At 39.0% G+C, this 27972-nt stretch overlaps 1 protein-coding gene across 2 annotated transcripts in view; it reads left to right on the forward strand.

The window, feature by feature from the left end:
* VWF (von Willebrand factor) overlaps positions 1-27972 on the forward strand; it is a 148218-nt gene that overhangs the window by 44982 nt on the left and 75264 nt on the right. For both annotated transcript variants that reach the window (XM_080564567.1, XM_080564568.1), the window contains exons 16-24: positions 3518-3758; positions 4583-4677; positions 5589-5749; positions 13477-13580; positions 20728-20866; positions 21879-22013; positions 25232-25378; positions 26046-26186; positions 27639-27758. In XM_080564567.1, the coding sequence (XP_080420693.1) occupies positions 3518-3758; positions 4583-4677; positions 5589-5749; positions 13477-13580; positions 20728-20866; positions 21879-22013; positions 25232-25378; positions 26046-26186; positions 27639-27758 (1283 nt within the window). The remainder of the gene's footprint in view (positions 1-3517; positions 3759-4582; positions 4678-5588; positions 5750-13476; positions 13581-20727; positions 20867-21878; positions 22014-25231; positions 25379-26045; positions 26187-27638; positions 27759-27972) is intronic.

Genomic DNA, 27972 nt, shown 5'->3' on the forward strand with positions numbered 1-27972 from the left:
TCTGTTTCATACTTCTTCCCAAACTGAGGCTGGGAAAAATATTTATAAACACAGTGTGTAGAAATTAGGAGGGAGAGGGAGGGGTAGATAGAGAAAAAGGTCATTGGTGTTCCATTTGATAGGATCTGTACCTGTAGGGTCAGTGGCTGTAGCTTCTGCAGGCTGGATAGTATTTACTGTGAATGAGAACAAAACCAGTTTATATTAAACTGCTGCATGGTTTCATAATATTTTACCTAATTTATGTAAATGTTCAGATAGTGGAACAGTAATGTAATAAAAATCCTTTTAAAAATGTGCAGGTCTGGAAGCTGAAAGAAAGAGCAGCGATAATGCACCATCGTTCTTTCTGTAATTGAACAAGTCAATTTTCACAATTAATCTTTAATAGTGCAGTGCTGCTTCCTCTTCTCTGTGCATTACAGAGCACTTTATGCTCTCATAGAGTGACGATTTCCGTGATTGCAGATCCATCAGTCCCCATTAAATAATCCTGATGCTCCAGAAATCTCCTGTCACATGAAGGAGAACATATCCTCTTTTAATGGGCTGGAGATGTGAATGCGCAAGTTGCATAATTTGTGCTGATGGGGGTGCACTAAACACGTGCTCCATTTCTACATTGGTCAACTGAGATTCAGTTTTTTGGGAATGACTTGACAGAAATGGTTTGCTTGATTTGAAGTGGCAGGGAGGTAAGTCATTAGCAGGGCACAGAATTTCTGCTTCCTATCAAGCTAACAAACACATTCATCTCCCACGTCTCTGAAATGATTTTAGTTTGTTTGATTAAGAGCTGACTCCTGCCCTTGCAGCCTACTGTGAATAACCAATAGAGCCAGTCCCTTTGTGGTGCGTGGAAGGAGCAGATAGGCCGTAATGTCAAGGTCTGTGAAGCTGATGCACATGCATGCCTCTTGTGTGTGTGTATATGTATGTGTGTCTACATATATATGTATGTGTATAGTGTTTGGTGGCAAAGGAGAAGCAATAAACAGTTCCCTAGATCTTTCTTCAGGTTTTAGGGACCTGTTGCTCAGCCCACTATTTTTCCATATCTGGTGGGGGTAGGCTGGTTGCTTATTTTGTTTGCATGGCTTCTGGGAGAGGATTTGTCTGGTAGATCCAGGAGTGCTGGATCTGAGCTGCATTTGAGAATGACTGCATTGCATTGTGGGGCTCAGCATACCAGCTGGTGCAACTGTGTTAAGTCTGCCAGGGTGAGTCTTTGTGCAGAGCCTCTGACCTAGGTGTGACTGTTTTCTTCTTGCACTACCCAAGAAACTGGTAAGGACTTACGTTCCTTTCACTCTGGGTTGAAAGCCTGTCCACAAGAAGCTGTATGAACAACCTCACAAACAAATTTTTTAATGCTTTCCCACTATTTTGCATCTTATCCCCAGGACAGGCTGAGCTTTAGAGCACAGCTTTGAGCTGTTTTAGTTTTATAGCAGGCATCAGTAGAATGACTAGATGCACCTCGCCTTTTCCTCTCATTTTCCTGGCAATAAGGGGATCTTTTTTTTTTTTTCTCTTTTTTTTTTCTCTTTTTTTTTTCTCTTTTTTTTTTCTCTTTTTTTTTTCTCTTTTTTTTTTCTTTCTTTTTTTTTCAGTGATGGTGTTATTGCATAGTGTACAGACAGCAGGCCCCTCCCAGGTCAGCTGTCTTGCCCTTTTGCTGTTAAAAACAGATGTTGCTGAGAGGTGATGCAGTAGTGTATTGGGACTTGGAGTGTGAATGTAGCCTTAGGTATTGGAACCAGAAAACCAGAGGATGTTTTAAGTGTTAGGAAGTGCATGGGCAGGTGAGATGAGTTACAAAGCTTTAGCTAAAAAAGGGATCCACTGTAAACATGTCCTTGTAGGCAGGGAGCCTTACCACTAACTTGCACATGCCTTTAGTAATGAAAGTTACTTTTTAAATGGTCTTCAGCCCTGAGCTGTGCCTATTCAGTATTTGATTTACTGCAGAGACTGTGTTCATGTAAGTTAGAAGCGCTGTTCAGTGAATAGCTGCCAAAGACTTCTATAACTGTGAGTGAACCTGTCATCTATTTATTTCTGAGTTAGGAGATATTTACTCTGCCTACTGTGTTGATAAGCACATATGCATTTCTAGGTTTTGTGTTGTGAAAGGAAGGTTAAATAGTTTGGACACAAGTCCCAAATCTGGGAGATCTCTGCTCTGAAGAAGGCTTCAAGTCACCTTGGATGCCTGTTGCCTGGATCCTCAAGTTAGGGGTTTACACTCCCATGTCTGGATTACAGGTACCTCAATAGAAGTTGGGAAGAGATGTTGGTGCAACCACGCCTCTCTTCAGTAAATAGAAGTAATTCTTCATTTCAGAAGAATTTTGTGAATGTAAACATTAGACATTTGATAGCATGTTAATCTTGCTTTGTGATCTTCAGTGTTGGTTCAGCTATGCTAGCAGCTGTGTAAGGTTGCAGGGTTTTAGCCTTGCTATAATTTTTCTTTTACTGCCATTGCTGCTACAGTTCCTGGGGATTTGTGATCACAAAACAGGGGGGCAGGGATTATTGTATCATTCTACAGGGATGACAGGAGGAAGAGCTGCCTTGGTTTGAAACCTCGATGTTGGTTTTTGCACAATACAAATGTGCCTACTTTTGTTTGCAGCTGCTTTCCTCACTCCACTGAACATCCTACCTCATAACCTTATGACCCTGGCTATTTGCTTTGGAAGGTTACTACAAACACGACAGGTTTTGTAAATCCTGGTTAATAGGAGGCTTGTGAAAGCCCATGGTAATACTAACTTGTTTTCTCATCTTTTGAAATGTGTTGTCATAGCTGCCACCTAGTGCTGATGCTGGTGTATGCAGAGGGGCTTTCCTCAAAATTAGTGCTGTAGAATTGAGTTAAACCTTTATAAACAAAGAATCCAGTATGCCTCCAAAGCCATAATGAGGTCTCCATAAAAATGAATTCATCATCAAAAACCATTAGTTTCCAAGGTTTGGCTACACAATCACTAAGTGACTTTGCTATTTGCACCTGTTTCCACAACCCCCCGAGAGCTGGGTTGTGAGGCTTTAGACTATTGTAGTACAAAGGCAGAGACATACATTTCTAATTATTTTGACCAAATTGTCCCTGACTATATTGAAAAGGAAGAGAAGTGTGAATGTGCACATGACATTCTTGTCGTGCTCCTGACTTGTAGATGCAAATAATGACAAAAATTGGACAGAGCCTGTGTTTTTCATTCTGGATGAAATTTTGTGGTTGGAATTCCATTGCAGGGGTTGCAGTTGTCTCAACATTTATCGGCAACTGCACTTTGTAAAGTTTTGCTCGTTTACATAAGCAATGCCGTAGGCTTCACTATTATTACAGAGTTAAAGAAAACCACTGTAATACAGGCCTCAATTGGTGAATAAATTGAGTAAATACATTTTAAATCCACAGCTTTACAGTCTGGGTTAGTCAGCTTTTCCTTTAGCTGGCTTTAGATCAAATTCCGATTTCCTTGGTGTGCACATCTTTCGACAGCAATGACCTGTCCAGAAGGCCAAATTTACCGGCAATGTGGGACGCCATGCAACCAGACCTGCAGATCTCTGTCCTACCCAGATGAGGACTGTGATGAATTCTGCATGGAAGGCTGCTACTGCCCCCCTGGGCACTACCTGGATGAGAGCAAGGAATGTGTACCAAAGTTCCAGTGCTCTTGTTACTATGATGGTGAGATCTTCCAACCAGAGGATGTCTTTTCAGATCATTACACCATGTGGTAAGTGCAGTGTTCGTAACTTATCCCTACGTGTTGTGACTCAGAAATTTTTGGATAGTCTAACTGATTTTGTTCCTTAGTTCCTTTACCGCCACTGAAACTAGATTGAAAGTGAACAAGATTTTGCCTCTGACAAACTAAATAAGTTTTGCTGTTTCAACCCTATCCGTATTATTTCAAAAGCCACCTTAGTCAGAAAACAGGATATTAAGCCCTGTTCCATGAACAGTTCCTGACAGTTCAAAATGGAGTTTAATTACTGACCATAGCTACTTTGTAGGCTTTTAAAATGACACTTTAATGTACTACAATATATTTCTTAAATGTTAAAACCTAATTACCTCTACCAAAGAGATAAATATTAAAAAGCATTTCTAATTGTTAAATTGAGTAGCGGTACACTGAGAGTAGTAATGTAATTGCTGGGTGGCTCCCAATAAGCCCAGATTTGGGAACAGTGTCTTCTCCTTTTCTCTACTACCACAGAAGTCATATGTTGCAGGCACTGAGTGGTCCCTTACCTCTCTCTGCAGTGGACCTGACTATTGTCTTGCTCAGTTTCATGCCTGTGCAGATGCATGAGATTCAGCAGGATGGGGACTAGCATTATGCTGGGTTACCACACTAGTACTTCACTGTGATTATCTTAAGGAAGTTTGGCCTTTAACACTGGTAAATGCAGTGGATGGAGAGCAACAGATCAGTTAGATGAGAGGTGTAATTTTTGTGCTCTCACTGGTTCCTTGCAGGCCTGTCTGAAAACAACAGCATGAGTGAAAGCTAAATGTCACTTTGTTAAATATAAATCTGTTTGTTTTTCTTAGCTATTGTGAAAACGGTTTAATGCACTGCAGTACAAACAAAGCTCCTGGTGCCTTCCTGCCAGATGTTTTCGCTGATGAGAGGCCATCTGCCAGAAGTTAGTATGCATTAATTTTTGTTATTATTATTTATTGTTGCATTTCTTTTTCCTCTTTGGTCTCTTGGTAATTCAGGGTAGGGAAGAAGAATCAGAGATTGTAGTGCTGGTGCTGTTGTGAGTCTTCTTATTACTTTGTTGTTGTTGTTATTATTTTTTTTTTTGTTGTTGTTACAGAGAGAAACAAAATGTTTATATGGGATTATGCAGGGCTCATTTTGTCCCACCTCTCAAAATTATATTTAGCCAACCACCGTTTCTTGGCAGCTGTAGAGGTTAAGGGGTTCTTTGGTGATCTGAGGCCCCCAGTTTCTGTTTGAGGATTTTATGACATCACTAGCTAGCCAGATTTATACCTCTTGCTTCTGACTAGCAAGGTCTCCTTTCCAGTGCAGACAAAGCTTTTTTGTGGCCTGAAGGTTAGACTGTTGCCATGCACCGAGTGTGCCTTCCGGCTTCGAGGCATCTCACCTTAAAACCTCCCAGAGACTGAAAACTGCCTTGCTGAGCTAGGCACTGTGTTGGAAAGCACCAGTGGTCTGTGATTTTCTCTGGTTCATCACTGCTACCTGGATAGAGTTTATGGGATTGTGACGAGAGAGCAGGGTCTGAGACTGGATCTCTAGTGCAATCTGGAGTCCAACTGTTTATTTCAATAGAATGGTATTTACCCTACTGCAGATCTTTTTGCTTCTATGTTAGAATACATACTTTTGTGCTAGCCTAACTGAGGTCACCCCAGAAAAGGGGTCTGTTACCTTTACATTGTCATGAATATTAGTGTAGTGGTATTGCCCTATTGTATACTCAAACTTAGTTTTCTAACACCAGTGTTGATCCATCCTTTAGAATAATACTTGCTAATAATACTTGAGTTCTAATAGCAATTTTTGTAAATTTATTTCTAAAAGTAAAAAGGAGCTTGACATGCAGATCACCTATGGAAACATTTATCTGTCCTGCAAACAACCCAAGAGCTGAAGGGCTGGAGTGTGCCAAGACTTGCCAGAACTATGACTTGGAGTGCATCAGCCATGGCTGCATATCTGGATGCCTATGTCCAAAAGGGATGGTAAGCAGGCTTAACTGCGCCAAATGGAAGCAGACCTTGTTTTTCTTTCCTCCATTATTTCCTATCAACAGTGTTCTTGTAGATTGGAATTATGTGGTTATGAAGCATTCCACAGTGACTCTGTGGTTTATGGCTGGCTTAAAACATATGTATTAGGACAGGTGCTCACTCCTTCTAACTAGTATACCTACATAGAAGATGAAGTTTAGCTTGTAATAACTGATAATGAAATAGACAAAAAACACGTGTTTTTTTTTTCTTTAAGACAAATTTATTTTTCCTTCATCTGTCCTCCCAAATGCTTCCTCAGTCTTGCTGAACATCCCTAGTCGGAGAGAGAGAAGTACACAGACATCCAAACCCAAATTACCCACTCCACATCCAGCCAAACCCTTCTCAGTGTCTCCTTGTCAAGTCTCTGCCTGTTCTGCTGCCTTCCTTTGCATTTTACCAAACTGAGAGCTCCCCATGAGAGGGAAGGTGGGACATTATGGTGGTTTTACTCGGGTGGGCGGCTGATCTCCACCACAACCGCTCTCTCATTCCCCCTCCTCAAAGAGGAATGGGGAGAAAATACGATGAAAAGGGCTCAAGGGTTGAGATAAGGATGAGGAGATTGCACAGTCATTATTGTGATGGGCAAAACAGACTCAGCACAGGGAGACAGTAAGATTTATTACCTTTTACTAACAAGCTAAAGAAGCGAGAAACAAAGGAAAGAAACCAAAAGCGCCTTCCCCCCCATCACCCTCTTCCACCTCCTCCCCCCGAGCGGCGCAGAGGAACGGGGGGAACAGGGATTATGGTCAGTCTATGGCGCTTCTTCTCTGCTGCTCCTTCTCAGTCACTCTCGTCCCCTGTGCTGCGGGGTCCCTCCCACGGAATGCAGTCCTTACTGAACTGATCCGGTGTGGGCTTGCCACAGGCAGCAGCTCTTCAAGAACTGCTCCAGATATGGGTCCGTACCACGGGGTCCATCCCTCAGGAGCAAACTGCTCCAACCTGGGTCCCCCACGGGCAGCAGCTCCTGCCAGGTCACTTGCTCCTGCGTGGTCTCCTCTCCGCAGGCTGCAGCTCCATCCCGGAATCTGCTCCGGCAGGGGTCTTCCACAGGCCGCAGCCTCCATCACTGCAGGTTTGCCTGCTCCACCATGGTACTCCATGGGCTGCAGGGGGACAGCCTGCTTCACCATGGTCCTCACCACAGGCCTCAGGGGACTTCTGCTCTGGCGCCTGGAGCACCTCTCCCCCTCCTTCTTCACTGACCTTGGCGCCTGCAAGGCTGTTTCTCACTCCTCTCACTCTCCCAGCTGCTGTGTGGCACAGCGTTTTTTTTCCCCCTTCTTAAATATGCTCTTACAGAGGTGCAAACAACATTGCTTATTGGCTCGGCTCTGGTCAGCAGTGGGGTCCTTACCTAACATGGGTTCTTCTAGATTCTTCTTACAGAAGACACCCCTATGGCTCCCTGCTACCAAAACCTTGCCACGTAAACCCACTACAGACATGGAACTTGCTAGGATGATGCCAGAGGGTGTCTTGGAATTGCAGATAGTGTGCTGAACATGCTCTTTCCACTGGAAAGATGCTTTCTGGAATCCAGGGCTATGTCCCCCTGTAACCCTTAAATTTAATCATTGTTTTAGTCATCTTCAAATTGAGCAAACGGTTATTTGTTAAGCCAGTGACTGCAAACTCAATATCAATATAGAGCCCTGATAAAAAGCAGACAGAGTAAAACAGAAAGCAGATTGCTGCTGTTTCTCTGTGAGCAACAGAAAAATAATCACTGTTCAGAGCAGTACAACACTGTCTGGACAAGCAAAGAGTTGTGTCTAGGATGTCGCTTTGGGTTGGGAATTGGGTGCAGTCCCGAGAGTAACATGAAATAGGATAGAGGTGGAACATACGGTACACTCTTTAAGTAAAGGGCAATTTTGAGTCATCTGCCCAGGAAAACTATTGGAAAGAAGTTTGTGATGCTTGATGCATGAAATGCAGATGAAAATATCTGGTAGATACTAGAAAAAGAGAATTGAGGTTCCATCTTTATTTTGTTTGAGGGCTAAAATATTCTACAGTTGTTTACTACTTGTGGTACTTGGAGACATGCTGGTACAGTTTTTTGACTCAGAGGTGTATGCAGTAAAACAAGAGGTTTTCGAATGCTGCAACCCAGACAGCCTAGAAATTGCTTTATTTATTTATTTATTTATTTATTTATTTTCTGCTCTCTTATACCTGCTCAGAGTTCAGGTTCAGATTAATATGTACTGAATATTACTGTTTGCAAATGAAGGTATGGGTTATTACTTCTAGAGCTGAGACGCATGTTTATATTTAGGCTTCAAGTCTCATGAAATGACTTTATGCAGTAATTAATTGTTTTTTAAATGGAATTTTAACCTTATGTGATAGTATATTTTTATAAAGGTTTGCTTTTATTCCTCTTCTGTAGAAGGTGTTTTTCTCCCTCAGAATTCCTTCCATTGTCTTACTAGAAACAAACCCCCAGAATTCTCATAATTTCTAGCATTAATGTTCATGTATTTTTTGGATATTCCTAACACATTTGTTTTGCTGATAAACACACATTTATGTAAATAGATACTACTCCAGAATAAGATGTCAGCTTCAGACAAAAACTCAAGCTTGTGAAGTGTCTTGTAGATCTGAACTAGAAAATATAGAAGATAACTCAAAATGGTGTGATAAGTAAATTTTCAGAAGTTTGGGAATAAGCTCCAGTATAAATGGGTCTTTCTCTGCACATAAAAGTCAGAATTACCTCTTTTATTTGGTGAAGGGCTTTGGGATTTGGTTTCAGTTCCAGGGTTTGGTAATAGTACACTTTATAAATATTCATGTAAAACGAATTATGGTAACTACTCAATAGAAAAAAGAAATCAACTTCCTAGTAATTCATCATCCTCTTTGTTACATCATTTCATATTTCTTTTCGGTAGGTTGGAACTATTTTTCAAACAATTGTTACAAAAAATTATTGCTAGGCAAAACAGTCCCTGATATTTTGGAATGAGAAACTCCAGTTGCTTCTGGAGTGGTGTGACGTGCCACTGAATTCAACACGGTGGTTTGTCAGGCTTTTGATAGAAGAGTTGGCCAATTTTAAAAAACAAAACAAGATTAAAAAAACAAAAACAAAAACACACAACTAGTAAAATAAGCTCTTTTGTCCACTAGATGACAGTATGGTTCAATCTTCCAATAAACTCAGTCTGTAATATCTTCTCACTTGATTCCTGTCTGGCAGGAAATAAAAATAAAAAAGTTACTAGCATATAGAGTACTTTACTGTAACCATAGCAATGCAAAGGTAAAATCAAAGAAATCAAAATTGGTGCTTTCTAATGAAATGTGGTTGCACTTTGCCGTGCTTTAGACTCTTGAAGGGTGCTTGTATGGGACATGCCAGCTTGTTTCCTCTTCATCACCAATAGGTACCTAATGGTTTAGTGCATTTTCCTGTTGTTCTTTTATGTTGTTGTTTGTTTGTGGTTTTTTTTTTTTTTTTTTCTTTTCATTCTGCAGGGAGCCTTTGTGCTCTCTGTTAGCAGTTGCCAAAGATGAAAGGACTTAGGGTGGTGACCAGCTGACCACCTTCTCCTTGCTATTGTCCCTCTCTGTACCTGTACTGAGGAAAAGCACTGCAAAGTCATGAAGTCTGTGTTTTCCAGACTTGCACCAGCAGAGCTGAGAAATAAAGGGACCAGGAAAAGGTATTACTATTTCTTTACCAGTCAATCTCCCTTGTTGGTATTCTGTAATCCTGTTTAATTTACAAGCACTCACAAACATGAAGTACATTTATAGGAATGTCTGTGAGCAACACCAGACTAGTGAACGTTTATGGGAATGAATATTTGCATACATTACCACCCTGGAAATATCTGTGCCATTTTACAATTTTTTTTTTTTTTCTGCTGTACAATAGCATATGAAAATCATGAATGATCTTCACTAATTCATTAGCCAAGGAATCAATCTTCCTTCTATAAAACAGTAAACACAATCAAAACTAGCTAGTTTACATAAATAATTTTCCAGTATGATTTGCAATTATACGTAGCAGCTAATATGTAATTGAGTGTAATGTTATCCCTACATATATAGAGGTATTTACAGATCTGTTAAGTTATCTGTCTTAAAGCAATCTATAGCCTAAAATCTTTATGCACAAATTGGCTTTCAATTTTGAATTACATATCTGAAAAATAATTTAAAAAATATAATCAAGGATTGTTCATGAACGAGATGCTCGAGTTGGCTAGATTTTAAATGAAAAATTTGCTGGGTTAGAAATTGCCAATCAATCAATCTATTATTTCTCCAATTGGAAAATGCATAAGAAAATTAATTTCTTTCAATTGATTTTTGTTCCAGTTGAAAAAGAAGTTTTCCAGTTCATCCTGACTGGAACTTTTACATCATTTTGATTTCTTGAAAATAAAAATGTTCAATATGTCATGAAAAGTAATTCTTTTTTTGTCTTTGATTGTCTGGAGGGTGAGAAATTCTCCATACTTGTCAGTCTTTTGCAGAGCAGAAAAGATAAATCATAACATATGTGCAGAAGTGTGAGGAAAAATATGCTTTCACAGATTAGTTTACTGCACTCTGGGTTTTTCCCATTGGAAAATATTAATAAATATAGAAATGGAGTGTTAACCACCTTTCTGGGAAAAAAGAGGCGCAGAACATTCTGAAAGCACAAAATCTAGACACTCCAAAGCTGGAAAATGAAAAATTTTCAATTTCCAACAACTAAAGCAAAATTAATGTTTAAAATTTAAATGAAAAAATCTATTGTATTATGATTGCTGAAATAACAGTATTTCTACCTATGATATGTTAGTTGAAAAAAAAAAAAGAATAAAACTAAACAAACTTGGAAGTTTTTTTTTTTCTTCCAAACTGTTTTTACAGAAACTTACTAGAGTATTTTGATTATTTTGATTTTCCTACTTGCTGTCTTGTATATTTTTCAGCTTAGGCTTGTCCAGTATGACGACATGACAATCTTAAAGGGGAGGTGGTAGCAGCTTTCTTGTATGTGCATCTGCCCAAGGATAATGCTTCATAAAACAAACATGAGAAGCAGACAGGAAACATAAGAAAGAAAATTCAAATCCCAAACCCCATGTTTTGAGTGGTCTATACTAACATGTTTTTGACTTGTTTTTGTCTGCACAGGGTTGGTGACGAGCTCTTTCAGTTAAAATCTATCAGCTATTCGGTTCTAATCTGACCCACGACCTTTACATAATCCTTTACTCCTTCGTACCTTTGGATGACTCTCTGCTGAAGTTATCAGGCTTATTTGGAGGAACAGAGTGAAAATACTCATTGAAATTGTATTGTCTAAAAGAGACTCATATTCAGCCTCAGCAAGGCAGAGTTTAGGGAAGAAGAATTTTAATTTGATTGAGCAATCTGTATTATCTTTCTTTTTCAAGATCTGTCAAGGATTAACAATTAGAAAGACAGTTAGGGCAAGGAAATGGTGGACATTTCTATTGGGTCTCCAGCTAAGTGGGTAGCTTCATCAGCTAGTCAACCATTTGAAATCCCATGGATGCACTGTCAGGAGCATCATTGTCAGGTGGTGTGAACAGTAGCTCTACTAATTACAATCCCATATTTTTTCTTGTGTTTGCTACTTGTGTTCCCTGTCACCTCGGGCACTCAGAAATGTTTGAACTCCTGTATTAAATGCTATCTATTAATGAATTGAGATAATTCTACAGAAAATCCAGCTGTTTGTGAATAATGCAACTGGCCTAGTAAGTACTGACTGCGTGGTACCGCGCTCAACACGCATGTAATCCAGCATGGCACTGAGTTGCCAGATATGGATGTTGTGTCAATATGACCAGTAGGTTGTGTGTTGTCATTAACAAAATCTTCATTCATTAAGTTTTGCAGCAAACATAAATGGTCAAATTCCACCCCGGGCATTGATGTCCGGCTTTTTAAATCCAACCTACTCACTCTGCACTGTTTAGAAAACGTAGTCTTACCTCTTTGTGAACAAATTAACAGTTTTTGCACTGTAACTTCAGTGTGGCCATATGTTTGTGATGGAAAAGCAAATATCATTCTGTTCAGTGTATCAGTTTAGGATAGGCTGTGGTGAGCTTCATGTAGATGTGTGAGGTAGCAAGTAGGAGAGGTCCTAATCTTCCTTTTACTAACTGCAAGTATAATCCCAGGTTCTGTTTCCAGAGGCTAGCGCTCAAGTCTATTGTGAACAGTGCTGCTGAACAGTGTGGAAAAATTCAGAAATGTAGCCATGAGTGATGTCATGCATTACATTTTCCTGAATGCCACCAGGAAGGAAGGATTAAATGCCCTATGAAACACGTTATTCTCTGGCCTGTTTTCTCCCTGTCCTTTGTGGAGATAAAGTCCAAGGTAGAGCTCCAGCTCTGTCATCGAAAAAATCATATATTTGTTTCCATCTTGATTCTACTGACATGAGTTTATTTGGCATAACATAGCTCCCCATAAGCCACAGAACTGCATATGAATGAATGGTCACTGGTTGTGAAATCCTTTTGTTAGTAGTTCCCTGTGGCACTTCTAAGCCCCCATAGGAAAAGACAGAGCTATTCTACATTATTAACCTGGCATTCTGACTACATTGATCTCATTGGCCTGTATTTAATGGTAAAAAAGGAACAATTTTAGTGATTTTAAAGAAAGAATTTAAAGTGGGAAGGTGATATCTTGTGACTTTTGAATGAGAAGGAGGGGAAGTGCTCTCCATTTTACTGTTCCATGAAGTAAGAGCCAAACCTATCACTGGCTTTGCAGAACCATGCTCAAGTTAAAAACAGTATAGCCAGCCTTAATTTTGTTATATTCTCTAAAACTGAGTACCTTCAAAATAGAAAGGGAGTTGAGAGAGAGAAAGATAGATGGAGAGAGAGAGGTATAAAACCATTATGTTTTGTTTGTTGTAAGTGGGACAAATTGTTTTTATACAAAAGGAAACTAAGCTTAGTAGGGCAAAACTGAAAAAGAAGGTTTTATAGCTCTTTCTCAGTGACAGAGCCTATGAAGGTGGAATAATGTCTATAATGGACTGATACTTACCTGGTCTTCCTGGTCTTGTGGATAGTAAGTAGGCATTTGAAAGAAATTGACTGACTACTGCATATTTCAGAGGCAAATTGACAGAGAGCTTTTTTTATTTTTTTATTTTTTTGGGGGGGGTGTGGGAGTGTCTGTGACAACAGAATCTTTACTTGAATTTAGACCTATTTGGCACCACTGCTTTTCATCTTCTCCTCTCTGTTTCTCTCTCAGCTGAGCCATGCATCTGACTGCTTTTCTGGTAGGCCACCCTTCAGTTAGTTTTGTGTGAGAAGCATGTGGTATTTACTTGGTCTCTGTATTCAGGTTAGCCTATTTTATTTTCACCAAATCATGGTTTTGGTCAAATTGGTCTTTTTCATCATGATCATAATCTATTTCCCCAGCTGGTGTTAGGCTCTTGAAACAAGCCTGTGATTTATGTATCCGTAGCTCTACTTTTGTTAATGGCAAAAAAAATATTAGCAATACCATATATTTCTTAACTCAGATAGTCTTGAACCATTTTGTTGATCCTTTCCTTTATCCATCTTTTCTTGTGTTTTTTCTTCTGAGTACTGGCACATACCGTCAGGCCTGCATGCTGATGAACTGTGTGTTTTGCTTAGGTGCGACATGAGAACAAGTGTGTTGCTCCTGAGAGGTGCCCGTGTTTTCACAATGGAAGAGAATATGCCAGGGGAGAAACAGTGACTAACGACTGCAATACCTGGTGAGCCACTGGAACTGCATTTTTCTATGGAACACTTAATATATTTCTAAAATATATATAAAATAATTGTTTGCTTAATGGATCTTTTTTATATGAAGTCAGGCTTTGTAGTGCAATAACAAACCTATTGTACAGACCAACATCTTCCCTTTGCATGTGGCATAAAGACCAGTGCAGTGTCTGGCAAACTGTACCTGATGCCTCACAAATAGGTAGCCCATGTAGAATCATAGAATCATTCAGGTTGGAAAAGACCTCTAAGATCATCTAGTTCAACCTTTAAACTAGTACTAATGTTCACCACTAAACCATGTTACTAAGTTCTACATTACACATTTCTTGAAGACTTCCAGGGATGGTGACTCAACTACTTTCCTGGGTAGCCTGTTCCAATGCCTCACAACCCTTTCAGTAAAGAAATTTCTTCTAATATCCAACTTAAACCTCCCCTGGTGCATCTTTGAGGCCATTTCCCCTTATCTTATCACTTGCTGCTTGGGAGAAGAGACTGATCCCCACCTTGCTATAGCCTCCTTTAAAGTAATTGGGAAGAGTGATAAGGTCTCTCCTGAGCCTCCTTTTCTCTAGGCTAAACAAGCCCAGCTCCCTCAGCTGCTCATCATAAGACTTGTTTTCTAGAGCCTTTACCACCTTTGTTGCCCTTCTCTGGACATGCTCCAGTACCTCGATGTCCTTCTTGTAGTGAGGGGCCCAAAACTGAACATGGTATTTGAGCTGCAGCCTCACCAGAGCCAAGTACAGACGGACAGTCACTTCCCTAGTCCTGCAGGCCAAACTATTTCTGATACAAGCCAGGATGCTGTTGGCCTTCTTGGCCACCTGAGCTGGCTCATATTCAGCCAGATATTGATCAATACCCCCAGGTCCCTTTCTGATGGGCAGCCTTCCAGCCATTCTTCCATCAACCCATAGCACTGCTTGGGGTTGTTGTGCCCTTAGTGCAGGACCCAGCACTTGGCCTTGTTGAACTTCGTACAGTTGGCCTCGGCCCATCAGTCCAGCCTATCGAGATCCTTCTGTATAGCCTTCCTACACTCGAGCAGATCAACGTTCCTGCCTAACTCAGTGTCATCTGCAAACTCACTGACAGTGCACTCAATCTCCTTGTCCAGACCATTGATAAAGATGTTGATGAGAATTGGCCCCAACACTGAGCCCTGAGGGACACCACTAGTGACTGGCTTCCAACTCAGTTTAATTCTTTGGGTCTGGCCACCCGGCCAGTTTTTAACCCAACATAGTGTACAGAATCACAGAATCACCGAATGGCTGAGATTGTGTTTCAGTTTGTGCCTGTTGTCTCTTGTCCTGTCACTGGGCACAACTGAAGAGAGACTGGCTCCATCGTCTTGACACCCTTCCCTCAGATATTTGTACACATTGATGAGGTCTCCCCTCAGTCTTCACTTTTTAGGCTAAACAGGCCCAGTTCTCTTAGCCTGTCCTCGTACAACAGGCGTACACCCATCCAAGCCTTGAGAGGCCAGCTTCTTCAGGAGAATGCCATGGGAAATGGTGTCAGAAGCCTTACTGAAGTCTAGGTAGAGCAAATCCACAGCCTTTCCTTTGTCCACTGAGTGCATCACCTTGTCCGAGAAGGAGATCAAGTTTGTCAGGGAGGGCTTGCCTTTGATAAACCCATATTGACTGGACGTGATCACCTGATTGTCCTGTAAGTGCTGCATGACACTCAAGATAATCTGCTCTATGAGCTTCCCTGGAACTGAGGTCAGACTGACAGGCCTGTAGTTTCCCGAATCCTCCTTCTGGCCCTTCTTGTAGATAGGTATCACATTTGCTAGGTGAGAGTTGTCTTGGACCTTCCTGATAGCCAGGACTGCTGATAAATGTTGGAAAGTGGCTTTGCGAGCACGTCCACCAGCTCACTCAGTACCTTCATGTCTGTGTAGGTCCTCTGTAGGCACTAGGATTTGCTCCTTGGTCTTTCAACTCAAGAAAAAATGCAGGAGCAGTGGGAGGAATGGAGCCTGCATTTTGTTTCTAACCTCTGCTGTCATGCTTCCCATGGAACCCTACAAATCAATCCTTTTCAGGCAGGAGCATGCATCAGCAGAAGGGCTGTGATATGCCAACTGTATGCCCTTCAGGCAAATGTTAAAGAGGAGCCTCAGGAAAGGTATGGGTTATTTGCCTGCTGGATATCTCTTGATTTTTACCTGCACAGCACACTCACTGTTTTGAAGAGGTGTTTTGCTCTCTGTGCTCTGTACCATTGGTACAGAAACTGTGTTCTTTTTGGACTTCTTTGTGTGACTAATTGGAATTGGATCAGAGAATCAGCACCTTGAAACTAGTGGGACTGCTCATAACTAGTTAGATTTGGATATGAGGTTTTATGGTTTTGTATGGAAATAGTTCTCTTCCAATATATTACTTTATGAATTGTGTATTACAATTAAAGCTGGGGAAAAGTATGTTTCAAGGGAGGAAGATGGAGGAAAAACTGAGTTTCTTTTATAGATACGTATACTGTAATGTGCTTACACTGCAAGCAGATAAAAGTGACTCAGTTAAAAAACAGACACAGTGGTAATTTTATTCATATAGTAAGGTGTAAAGCTCCTTCATATTGTTGTGAAATTTGCAAGATTCACTACGTTCTTTACAATAGCCATGCACAGTCTTTTATTTTCAATCATTCTTAAAATCTTCAATCTTGAAATAATTATAGCTATATTGCTTTGTTCTTGTAACTGGCCTTTTGTTTTTTGACAATGACATTGTAAAGGACATTTCCTCTTAAACACAGAATTTTCTTCAATATCAACATCAAGAAAATGTTAGAAAATATGCTTTTTCTCAATGGTAAGAAAGCCTTCATCTTAATTTTAGATATTTTTCTTTAGTATGAATATAAGATTGGAAAATAAGTCCCTTTCAAAAAGTAGCAACAGGGCTGTTTAAACTATAGAACTTTGAACAGCTTAGTGAAAGTTCTCAGCAAATATCAAGTCAAATGTCATTTAGAAAGTGATATAGGAAATTACTATTGCTTTGAGAATTAATAAGAATTGAGAGTCTGTATTTTGGAGCTCAGATCCTCCTTTTCTTTTGTTTTTGCTTTTTGTACTGCTGTTGCAGGAGTTCTCATTCTCACTTGTTCTTAGCCAGATGTGAACACCTGCAAACGCCATATATGAGTCAGAGGTGTCAGATTTGGCGTTTACATTTGACTTGACATATGGGAGACCCTAATTCATGAACAACGGAATGTCTCCAAGTCTAAGCTAGTGGCAAAACTTTTGTTATGCTATGTATTGGGAATTCGTTGTAGAGCTCAGTGAAAATCTTGGAATAACATTTATGAAGCCAGACACAGAATAAATTTGCTAATCTGAATTTTGCTAAACCATATACTTTATAATCTGTCTTTGCATATACACACAAAATCTTGGTCTTACTCTACATATTCAATTTAATAGAGGATGGCGTAATAGGTTTCATGTTAGTGAAACTTCATTCTTTGAAGAAAATGTATTGCACAACAATTTATTATGCTTTGAAGTATTATCAAGATTAAGCATTGATTACTCTTGGGTTAAGGCATTAGTCCGGGACAACAGAGAACTCAGTTCAGTACCTGTTTTTGCTTTGGTTAGCAATTTGATCTTGGGAAAATACTTTGGGTATTTTATCCCTCAGTTTTCACATCTGTAAAGTAGGGATAAAATTCCCCTTTCCCTGCCCTTACAGAGCTTGATTAGAAAATCCCTAGGGCAGTGAAGTTGTTCATCTGCATTCATATACATTTTGTAGATGAATGCTTCTCCCACCTCATGCAAGCTATTGCTTATTAGATTATTAAATTATTATTATTAGATTATTAGATTGTGTTAGATGCTATTCTAAACCCCCAAATTAATAACAAATGAGTGAACAGAATTTCTGCTTCATTGACCTTTCTTTTTATTTGTTTGAGCAGTTTCTTGCTAGTTAACAAATTAATTTATTTCACAGTTCAAAAGCATGGGTATGCCAAGTGAAAGATCCCCTTTCATACCTGCAGCTTGTGTAGTAAAGCCTGTGAGTCTCCAGGATACATAGGCTTGGGTGGATACCCTGAAGTCTCTTCTTATCTTTGTTTCTGAATTTTCCTTATTTTAACATGAGGATAATGGTATTTACCTCCTTGAGCCTTATTTGTAAGGGTACTTTGTAGGATTTAGATTGTTATGTATCACAGTAACAAAAGGATGCAAGGATTCTTGGCAACTCTTAGAAATTTAATAATGTTTGATGTTGAATATGTCCAGTTTGGTATCCTCATGAAGAATAAGAGGTCTGATATTTTTTATTCAGCCTGTTATGCTGTTATAACTGCATTGAAATCAATTGAGTTTACAGTAAGATTTAAAAAAAAAAAAAAAAAAAGTGGAGGTAGGTGGGAAGAGATATCAAAAAAAGAATGCAGTCTGTTTCATCATGGCATCACTGCATTTATACGATAATGATAGTGCAGTTCAACTGCTACAGCAACATGGGTATAATGATTTCAAGAACTTAACCCTGTGCCAGATTTATCTTCAGAATTCCCCTCTCTATGAAAAGACAAGACAGTATCTTGCTTTGCATGTCAGGCTATGCCATCCTTTTCTTCCATAATCTGTGCTTGTGAGGAAGTCTAGCAGGCATTCTATGTAACGTTACTTGTAAGCTATACAGGCAGGGAACAGCTAGTGTACCTCATTTCAAGATCAGGCATGCTCTTGTCACAGCTTCTGTCAAGTAAACTGATATTTAGCTTGGTGTCAAATGTGTATGTATGTAGCCAAATGTGAATTCTCCTATACAGTGGATATTCTGCTTTGACCACCACAGGAGACCTCAGGGGACAGTATCACACTGTAGGACATTCCTCAGAGGGTGTATGTATGTGTGTACCTATGTGCAGAAAATGAAATATTTCTATTCATATGTGTGTTCTTGTCAGACTATGAGGTAATGTCTTCAGTTGCTAGGTCAGATAAACTATGTTGAAGAATTAACTTCATGTAAGAACAGACACCTATTAAGAGAAGGGTGGTATTATCCTTAAGTATATAATCTGAACAAAAGCCACTGGACAGACTGACTTACAGTTCTGGTTACTTTGTCCCAAAAATTGGTCACTAGAGAAAACACGTCCTTTGACATCATCTGAATATTAAATTTACCTCTATTTTGGCTTTCAATGAGGAAAAATGGACAGTACTGCAGATAAAAACAGGGTTGCTGATATTATACTTTATATTTAAACTGTAATGGTCCTTAGAGGGCAAATTGTTTTTCTAAAGGATACTCTGAGCAGAACAGGACATCCAAAATAAAGTACTAGTAGTATGTTGAAATATTCCAGAAGGATCTGTTCAGGCCTCTTTTTGTAATACAGATGTTCAAAAAGCATGTATTCCTGTGTACAGCTTGTAAGAAAAGGGGAAACACATTCTTTAGGCATTGAACATGTAAATTCACTATTTGGATTTCTGCACCCAGTGTTATTGTATGTTAATTTATGCTGATGAGTGAGGTTGTCATCTGGTGCATGGTGGTGTAATGAAAACTATCTGGGTAGCCCAGGGACGATCTGCTGTGGACACAACTGAGCAGCAGCACAGAAAAAATGCATAGATTCCTCAGAGTTGCAGCTAATGGCCAGATTTAAGACATGCAGGGGAACAATGCTTCCATTTGGTCTGCAGTAGGTCACTCCCTGACCTGTGCACAGGAAAAAGAAGAGAACAAAGTTCAGGTCAAATCTCACCCTGGGGAATTACACGATTTGCCCATAGAAGACAACAAGTCAAATGCTAAAACAACTTCCCCCCCTCAAACCAAAACCAACAAACCCCAAAATGACCAGAAAGAAATATATACATCAAAATTTTTACTCTTTTATTTCCAGCTTAGCATACTGAGAATGTTATTTATTTATTTATTTTACAAAAAATGTGTTGCTTTGATATACTAGGCAAATGATTTCTTAATGTCTATTTAGTTAAGAGGATGCTTGGCTTGATCTTAAGTAAATAAATACATAAACAAAGAAACAAATAAAACAAAACAACAGCAACAAAACATTAGACAGTAACTGCATTTGAAATAGTCACCACACACAAAAAAAATCTGTTCTATAAAAACAATTTCTGTATGTTGCAATTGCTCTTATCATTTCTTATTGTTGGTTAATAATATGCAGTTACCTATACATTACAGTGCACCTTTTGTCCAAAGTTCCATTTCCTGCAGGGGAGTCTGGTCTTTTAGAGATGGGTTAGGTTTTGACATTATTACTTCCATTGCAAGATAGCAGAGAATGACAAAGTCATTCCATTCATAAAGACATGTATGTGTGCTTCTTACTGTGGACGAATCATGAACACCTAACCTCATTTCAGATTTAAAGAAAGCTGATAACAAAGAAAATCAAACTGAAATATCAGCCTTCAGCACTTATAGTTAAACAACTTTCAGCTAAGAATCTGCATCCTTAGTATATCTGTGCCTGCTGCTTACTGCAGAGTTTAATTGCTGACAGTATTGCTCAGAAAACTTGGACTCCAATTTTATTTTCAAATATCTCTATGGAAGAGATACTTCAGTCAGTATCAAAGTCTTGGATTCAGAGCAGATTTGACTCCTGTCTCCTAGGAAAGTAGACTAGAAGATCAAATGATGTCTTCTGGTGTTATGCTCTGCAAATCTATGAAGGCTCAAAAGATGTTTTTTACCCTTAATTATTTGGTGTGTTAAGTGCCTTTATTTGTGAATATTTTGTCTGAAGAACTTGAAAATGGCTTCATTTTCATTAAGTGCCAAACACGATTTATATTGAAGTCCCATCCCCTTTTAAACTACATTGAACTGAGGACCCCAAAATCTTTGGGTGTTGTTGAATACATAATCAGTGAACGACAAGTATAAGTAAAAGCTTTGTCAAGCAGATAGTGAAAGATACAAGATAGTAACTGTCAATGTTTGTTGTGTGTCCTTTGAAGAATCATCAGACCATGAGCTCCTGGAGGCAGCAACTTTTGCTGTTTCTCTTTGCCTGAAGCACCTTACATTCTCTTACTTTTTATATACATTGGATATAATGATAACTGTCACTGATTTTCCTCTGTTGCAGTGTGTGTCGTGGTCGAAAATGGGAATGCACCAAAAATTCTTGTGATGGCACCTGCAGTGTTATTGGTACAGCTCATTATTTGACATTTGATGGATTGAAATACAGGTTTCCAGGAGACTGTCAGTATGTATTAGTTCAGGTAAGAGTACGTCAAATGCCTCAACTGTCTGATTGTGTATAAAGTGTGTTACACCAGGAGAAAAGTCCAGCATCTGGAAAAGTCTCAGTAAAATGATCACTAAGTAACGTTCAATGCAGAGGAGAGCAGAGCTTATTAATGGCTTGACAGATACCCCGAGAAATTAGAAGACTTCATTGTGTTATAGAGAAGTGAATTAGGTTGTGGTGTGTCTAGCTGGCTGTCATAAAACATGTGAGAGCAGCTTGGTATAGAGAAACCTTAAATCTCAGCTCTAGCAATGGAGTTTAGGTGCCTGTACGTCAGTCTTTCCTTGCTCCCCAATTGCCTATTCATCCTCTAGTGAGGATGGCTTATTGTGTCAGACTTCTCCTTCAGACTAAGTGAGACAAGAAGTGTTTAGTGAACCTGCTTTAAATACTTCCAGAGCAGAGATTCTCCTCATTCAGGTTGACAACATCACTGTCCTGTTCTATGCACCAAACTGTTTGCAGTACACTGACAATACCCATTTTCTTCATAGCAAAGAGGAGAGGTGAATAAAAACACAGCACACTAATATCAGCCTGTGATTTGTGGGAGCAGCTAGAAATTTAGAGAGTTAAATAAGAATAAGGCTCAACTACAAATGCAAATCGTTATTTTATCATTGAGTCTTGTTTTCACTGTTATACCAGTTTGTATTTGTGTATTAAGATGTACACAGTAACAGATCTTTGAAACATCACAGACTGTAATAGCGTGGATTGTCCCTGCTAAAGAATACCCTACAAAATATGCAGGCAAGTATATGTGTATGTCACTGGCAGAGTGTACCTTATTCTTGAAGAGGTGGACCACACGAATACCAATGCTAAGAACTAAATAAATCAATATGGGAATAACAGACATGTGAACATATATCTTATTGGCTATGTAGAGTATTATTTGAGGACTTATTTTTCTCCATAGATCTGTATGTGTTTCTCAAATATCCATATTAATGACTCATTCATTTATTTTTGTCTGATAGGATTTCTGCAAGGATGACTCTGGGACATTCCGGATATTAATTTCAAATGAAGGATGTGGCTTCACTGGAGACAAGTGCTCAAAAAGGGTTATCATTCTGTATAAAAGTGGAGAAATAGAGTTGTTTAATGGAAATGTATGTACACTCCGGTTCTCTTTCTTTCCCTTTTTCGACAAGACTGTTAAAATTTCAGGATGCTTGGTAACGTAACATGAGGGATGAATAATCTTATGCTCAGTGGTTCTTGAAAACCAAATCATAAATTGAACAGATTAGTAAGATAATAATAATTATAATTATAAAGGATTATTGTAATTAGCCATTTTTCTTCCAGAGATATAATGCCATTTTGGTATTTCTGCTTGATGTCAGTAAGTTTATCTTGGATAAAAATGCTGTTTAATGCAAGCTCATTTGAGGAATGCCCTTTCTAAATGTGAGAGGTCTAAGAATATTTCGATCAAGGTTAAATGTAAGGAAGAGCTAAGAAGTGACTGTCCCATGACTAGTAAAACTTCAGACCTAAATTAGCAGTCTGAAGGACTGAACACACAGGGAAAGTGCCTGTAAGTTGATACTGCAGAACCAAGTACCAACTATCCTTTCCCTTGTTATATTGTCAGATAGGAAATCCGGACGACTGGATTTCTCTTTTTTTCCCCCTTTCCTATCAACAAACAATGAAGAATTGGCAAAGAATCACTTCCACCTCCCATGTCACTACATGGCAGGAAAGAATCTTTCCAAAGGGCAGAGTTCAGCTCTTTTCCTTGGGCTCTGTAACTGTCTGTGTCCTCCAACATTACAGAGCTATAGTGAATTGCAGGGTTTCGGTTGCTCAGTTTTCAGAAGTACTGGGCTCTAAACTGGCATCTGGACTAGAGATCTGCAAAAATGTTCCCAGTGAAATGTGAAAGTGCTCTACATTTGCCTTGTTTGGTTTAATAGTCAAAGCTGAATCAGGTTTTGCATAGTCTGCAAATTGCCTGCAAATTGCTGCTTGAGACTGATGCTTGACAGGAACTTGTAAAACATGACCATTATTAATAGTGTCTGTACAGCGTACCTTGACAGCAGATGATCCATGTAGGCTTTTGGTTGCTGGAGGAATGAACACAGGACATTTTGGTTGTGCAAGCAACTCTTCATTTCCACTGACTAAAGAGTCTCCTATCTGAATGAGGGTGAATACTACTTCAGGGATCAGTCCACAAAACCAGGTGTAGTCTGAGAGCTCTTTTAGGAGTTATTTTTCAGAAGAGGTATGATTCCACTTGGACACCTAAATAAGGGGCAGAAAAGACAGGAGATGGAAATTAGGCAGCTGGTGAGTCCTGGTGAGAACATCAGAGGGTGTTTGTTTTCTGAGAATGTCCTTGCAAGAACCAGGTCTGTACCACAAGACAGACCACTGGACTTTCAGTTGTCTTTCTGTTGAGTGCATGGTTCTGTGTAATAGGGAAGGTTTTCTTAGAAATAGCAGCAAACAGAGAAGGGATTAAGAAAAACCTTCTGAAGACTGGCAAATGCTCATACAGGGATGATTTTCTATACTCTTTTTCCAGGCCAGTCCTTAGAAGCAAGCAAGAGAATTGAGTCTTTTTATGTATTTATTTATTTATTTTGAGGGGGGCAACATATTTCCAAGTGGTATTGTTTTAAGATGGTAATGTTTTGAGAGCAGTTTCTAGTTTTAAGATAAATAGGGCTTAACTGAAGTATCTATATATTACAGTCATGCCTCATATTAAAAATAAATAAATAAATATTAATTTTTGCTCTTCTGAAACAAGTATATTTGCCACTTTGCAAGGCTGAAAGTTTACAAATTCATGGTTGGTAAAACAGCCTCCTTAAACATAGAAATTCTGTAATTTAGGTTAACCTGCCAGCTCAGCTTTGTCCTCCTTTGTTGTTGCTTTTTTGTTGCTTTGTTGTTGCTGTTTGTTCTTTTTTTTGTTTTGTTTTGATTTTGTTTTGCCTGTGTTTGCAAAGATAGAGAATACTATAGAATTTTAGATGATACATGACCAAATGTGTCTAGATAGTATACACATAGAATAAGTATGTATGGGCATAGAAGAAGATGAAAATGCTTCCAGTTCCTAGAATAGTCTATCTTTTAGCATATTTTTCCCTACAGACATTGAAAGCCCTTTTTGGGAGATCCTTCAAGAATGTAAGTTGTTTTCTCTGGGGATAAAGGCTTTTGATCACACTGCAGAGCTGAAGAGAATTGAATTACATTGCAGCATTTTTATTGAATTAAGCAAGGATGAGTAGTGGGATAAGGAGGTATTTTTCCCTCAAACTAGGGAGTGGATGAATAGTTTCTGGGTTCCCCTTTTTTCCATCCCTTTATCACTATTTGTACTGATTAAAAGGTTTCATCTACCTCTTCCACAAGCTAGCAGTTAGCAGTTAATGCGTTAGTAGTATTTAAAGTAACAGCCATTCCAGACCTTTCTCTTGAAATGTGGTTAGTAATCCATTAAGGTTCCCATTGAAAGGGGATTACAATGTGAAAGAAAACATTTTAAATGAATTTCTCAAGTTCTCACTAGCTGGAGGCTGTGAATTGGCAGTTGGATGGAAAGAAAGAGGAGAGGCACATAGGGCAAGTGAAAGTGATGGAAAAACGGAAAAGAAAATAAACGACCAAAATGATCCTCTTAGGATTTTTCCTATTGCTGTAGGTGGTTGGGGAAAAAAAATACTTCTTGACTTCAGAATCAGGCTTTGGCCCTTCAGAGACCACCCATGCATGTGTTTCTCTTAGTTCACATTACACCTTTGCCAAGCCAGCCTTTTTGCCACTATCTGCTTCAGGAGCACAGAATTGTTAGTTTCCTTTTAATAAATAAATCAATAAAAATATAATTATTCAGCAAGCTATTACTGAGTATTTACTGGTATACCCAGTACTCTTATCAACCCTGCTTCAGTTTATCAGTCTTGGTTTCTGTGTGTCAGTGTTTATGGTGAATGTATGTTTTATCTCAGGAGTGCATAAGACATTACCTCATTCAAAGTTGTAGAAATGTGATGAGGTTGAAATACTGTACTTTTATCCCTATTTGCTATTCAGCAGTGCTGCTTTTAAGGCAATAATTTATCCACTGCAGCTTTTCAGAGTAGAGACAGGTCTGTAATCAGTCCGGTACACATACTTTGTTCGCAGTTTTGCAAGTACTCAGGATCATCTGTTTGATGTCTGGGATCTGTCTGTTCTCTGGTGAACAGCATGTTTGAAAATAGCCACTAATCTATGAGTGCACGTCCCACTGGGAAAGTGACCCACATGTAAAAGGAATTAGAGAGACTCTTGATAACACAGTGTTTTTCTTGTTTAGGTGAACATCAAGGTACCTCCTAATGACAGCGATGATTTAGAAGTCATGAAGTCTGGCCGTTATTACATCATTTTACTGGGCAACAGCATCAGTGTGACCTGGGATCTTGCCATGGGAGTCTCAGTTATTTTAAAAGCCAATTTCAAAGTAAGTGTTTTTTGCTTTAATTCTTACTCTCACTAAAGAATGCACTTACACTCTTCTTGAGGGATAGCTTTTTTTTTTTTTTTTAATGCAGACATGTGGATAGATTTCCATGGACTGCTTACTTGAAAATGAAGCGATTTTTTGTAATACGTAAGGGTCGGTTACCTTCCCTTGTGGTTCAACTGTAATGGCAAAATTCTGGGTCTTTGGAGATGAGCTATGTTAGAAAAGCTGAATGCTATGGTGCCTTAGAATAACTTTGCTTTGAGGGACTGAGATAATTTCTTCCATGTACAATAGGAACGAAAGGAGCCAGATTTACTAGTGATGGTGACATGACGGTCATCTTGAGGAATAAGATGGCATTATAGGTAAACTTCCTAGAGCCACTCCAAATAGAGCCAACAGGTACCACTAGTCAGAGTTGTCTTCTTGCATTCTGGAGACCTTGGAGACAGAGTGATCCTACTTTCAGCTAAGCAGAATGGGAGTAAGAGCTAAACATTCTCTGTGAGAGACTATGTGTATTTTAGTGAACTTGGCAAGGCCAGGGACGATTCAGTTTTTAAGCCTTGTTCCATTATAGTAGTAGGCTAAAAAGACTTAGCAAAGCTCTGAGACAGCCTACAGATGTAAGATTTATGTATTTTGTTTCTTTCCCTGCAAGGATCAAGTGTGTGGTCTGTGTGGAAATTTTGATGGAATCCAAAACAACGATTTGACCAGCAGCAATGAACATGTTGAAGTAGATCCAGTTGACTTTGGGAACTCTTGGAAAGTTAATACGTACTGTGCTGATGTCAAAAAGGTGATTATGAATAAACAGTGAAAACTAATTAATACTGGTTACAGTATCACTTGTGTGTGGATAAAGAGCTTTGAAAAGATAAAAATAAATAGAAACGTACTCCTTCTTGTGTATTTTTGCCAAATAATATTCTTTCTTGAAATCTGATAAAAGATCAATTAACTTATTTAAGGCCTATGGGCAGCTTGGCTTCAGATGAATATTAAAACAGCCAATCTGCATGGTAGAGGCTATTCATAGAGTTTGCCAACCCAGATGCTAGAAATCCAGGTATAACTGGAAATCTCATTGTAGAGCTTAATCTAAAAAAACAGCTGTAATTTTCAGACAGGAGGAGTTCAGATAAAGATTTCATATTTCTCCATCCAAACTCTGTATCCCAAGTCTTAGCCCATTCATTTCTGAACAGCTCAGTGCACAGATTGATTTATTTCTTTATGGTTCTTGATGTTTTTAGATAGCAGTCAGTTATTACTTTCAGATTAGAGAGGCATGAGCAGAAAAGGCAAGATGCAGGAGTGAGTGTAAGACCTTATTGCCATGTTAACACAGCTTTTGAATTCTGAGTGCTACCTAAGTCCTCATTGTGGAGATTAGGTGATTTCACAGGGCACTAGTTATGCTACAAATAACTAGTGTACTTACTCTTTTGCAAATATTGAGTGTTTTTTTTTTTTTAATCTTTCCTTAAAATATTTGTATTGTCAGAAAAATATTTATTTTTGATCACATGAAATCTTCTGGGTTAGTTTACTTAGCCACAGCATTATCTTCCTGAATGCCTGATTATTATTTTTTTAATATGACTTGACTCGAGCACAGAGAAGTTGTAATAATGGGGACTGAGACTTCTGGGTAAGACTGAGAAGGAGCAGCTCCACATTTCAGTTCAGTTAGCACAAGACACAGCCTACAGGATATCTCTGTGATAAATACCATGTCGATACTTGTGCTCCTTGTTCTTAGCTAAATTAAAATGAAGAGGGGGAGACTAGTGAGGCTTTATTGTTCAGCAGTAGCCTTGACTATTATCTGCTGAAGACTGATATTATCTGTGAGGCTCACAGGCCTTCTGGAGAGCTCTGAACAATTGTTTTTCAGGATGTATGTTTGGTACAGTGAGACTTAACATTATGAAAATATTTGTGTTAAAACTGCAGTATACAAACCTGGAGACAATGAGGGAGATGACCCGCTCTACTTTGTGTTCTTCTGCTGCAGAATTTGTTCCTGCCATGTAGCAAGCTGAAACCTTATTCAAAGAAAGAATTTACTTTGTCATGAAAGGTTGGTTGGAGTAGATGATCTTATGATGTCATTTCCAACCTAAATGATTCTGTGATTCTATGAAAAATGTCTAGTGCTAGTGAGTCTCTTACTTCAATTGGAAGAGTCCCTAAGATCCTAAAGTCAAGACTAATGCAGTGTGTGATTGTTTCTTACAATATTAAGCACAACCAGGAACAAGCCTTGGTGTCTCCATTGTGTAATGGCAACGTACTGAAGCAGGTGATGGTAGAAACATCATGCAGCATTTTGTCTGGGAGTCTCTTTGAAGAATGCAAAAAGCTTGTACGTATTGTTTCCTGTGTTTCACTTCCTTCAATTCTTCATGAGCTGTGTTGTCAGTGATTATAGCTGAGGGGAAAGTACAGTTGTGCTGACAGTATACAGGACATGAAGGGGACTGACTAATTGGCGTTCTCATCTGTGACCCTGTCCTGTAGCTGATGCTTTGTGGGAAAATGCAGGAATCCCCCTAGTGGAAAGCTATAGAAAAACTTCT

This window comes from Anser brachyrhynchus (genome assembly GCF_964034855.1).
Source record: "Anser brachyrhynchus genome assembly, chromosome: 1".
Taxonomy (NCBI): domain Eukaryota; kingdom Metazoa; phylum Chordata; class Aves; order Anseriformes; family Anatidae; genus Anser; species Anser brachyrhynchus.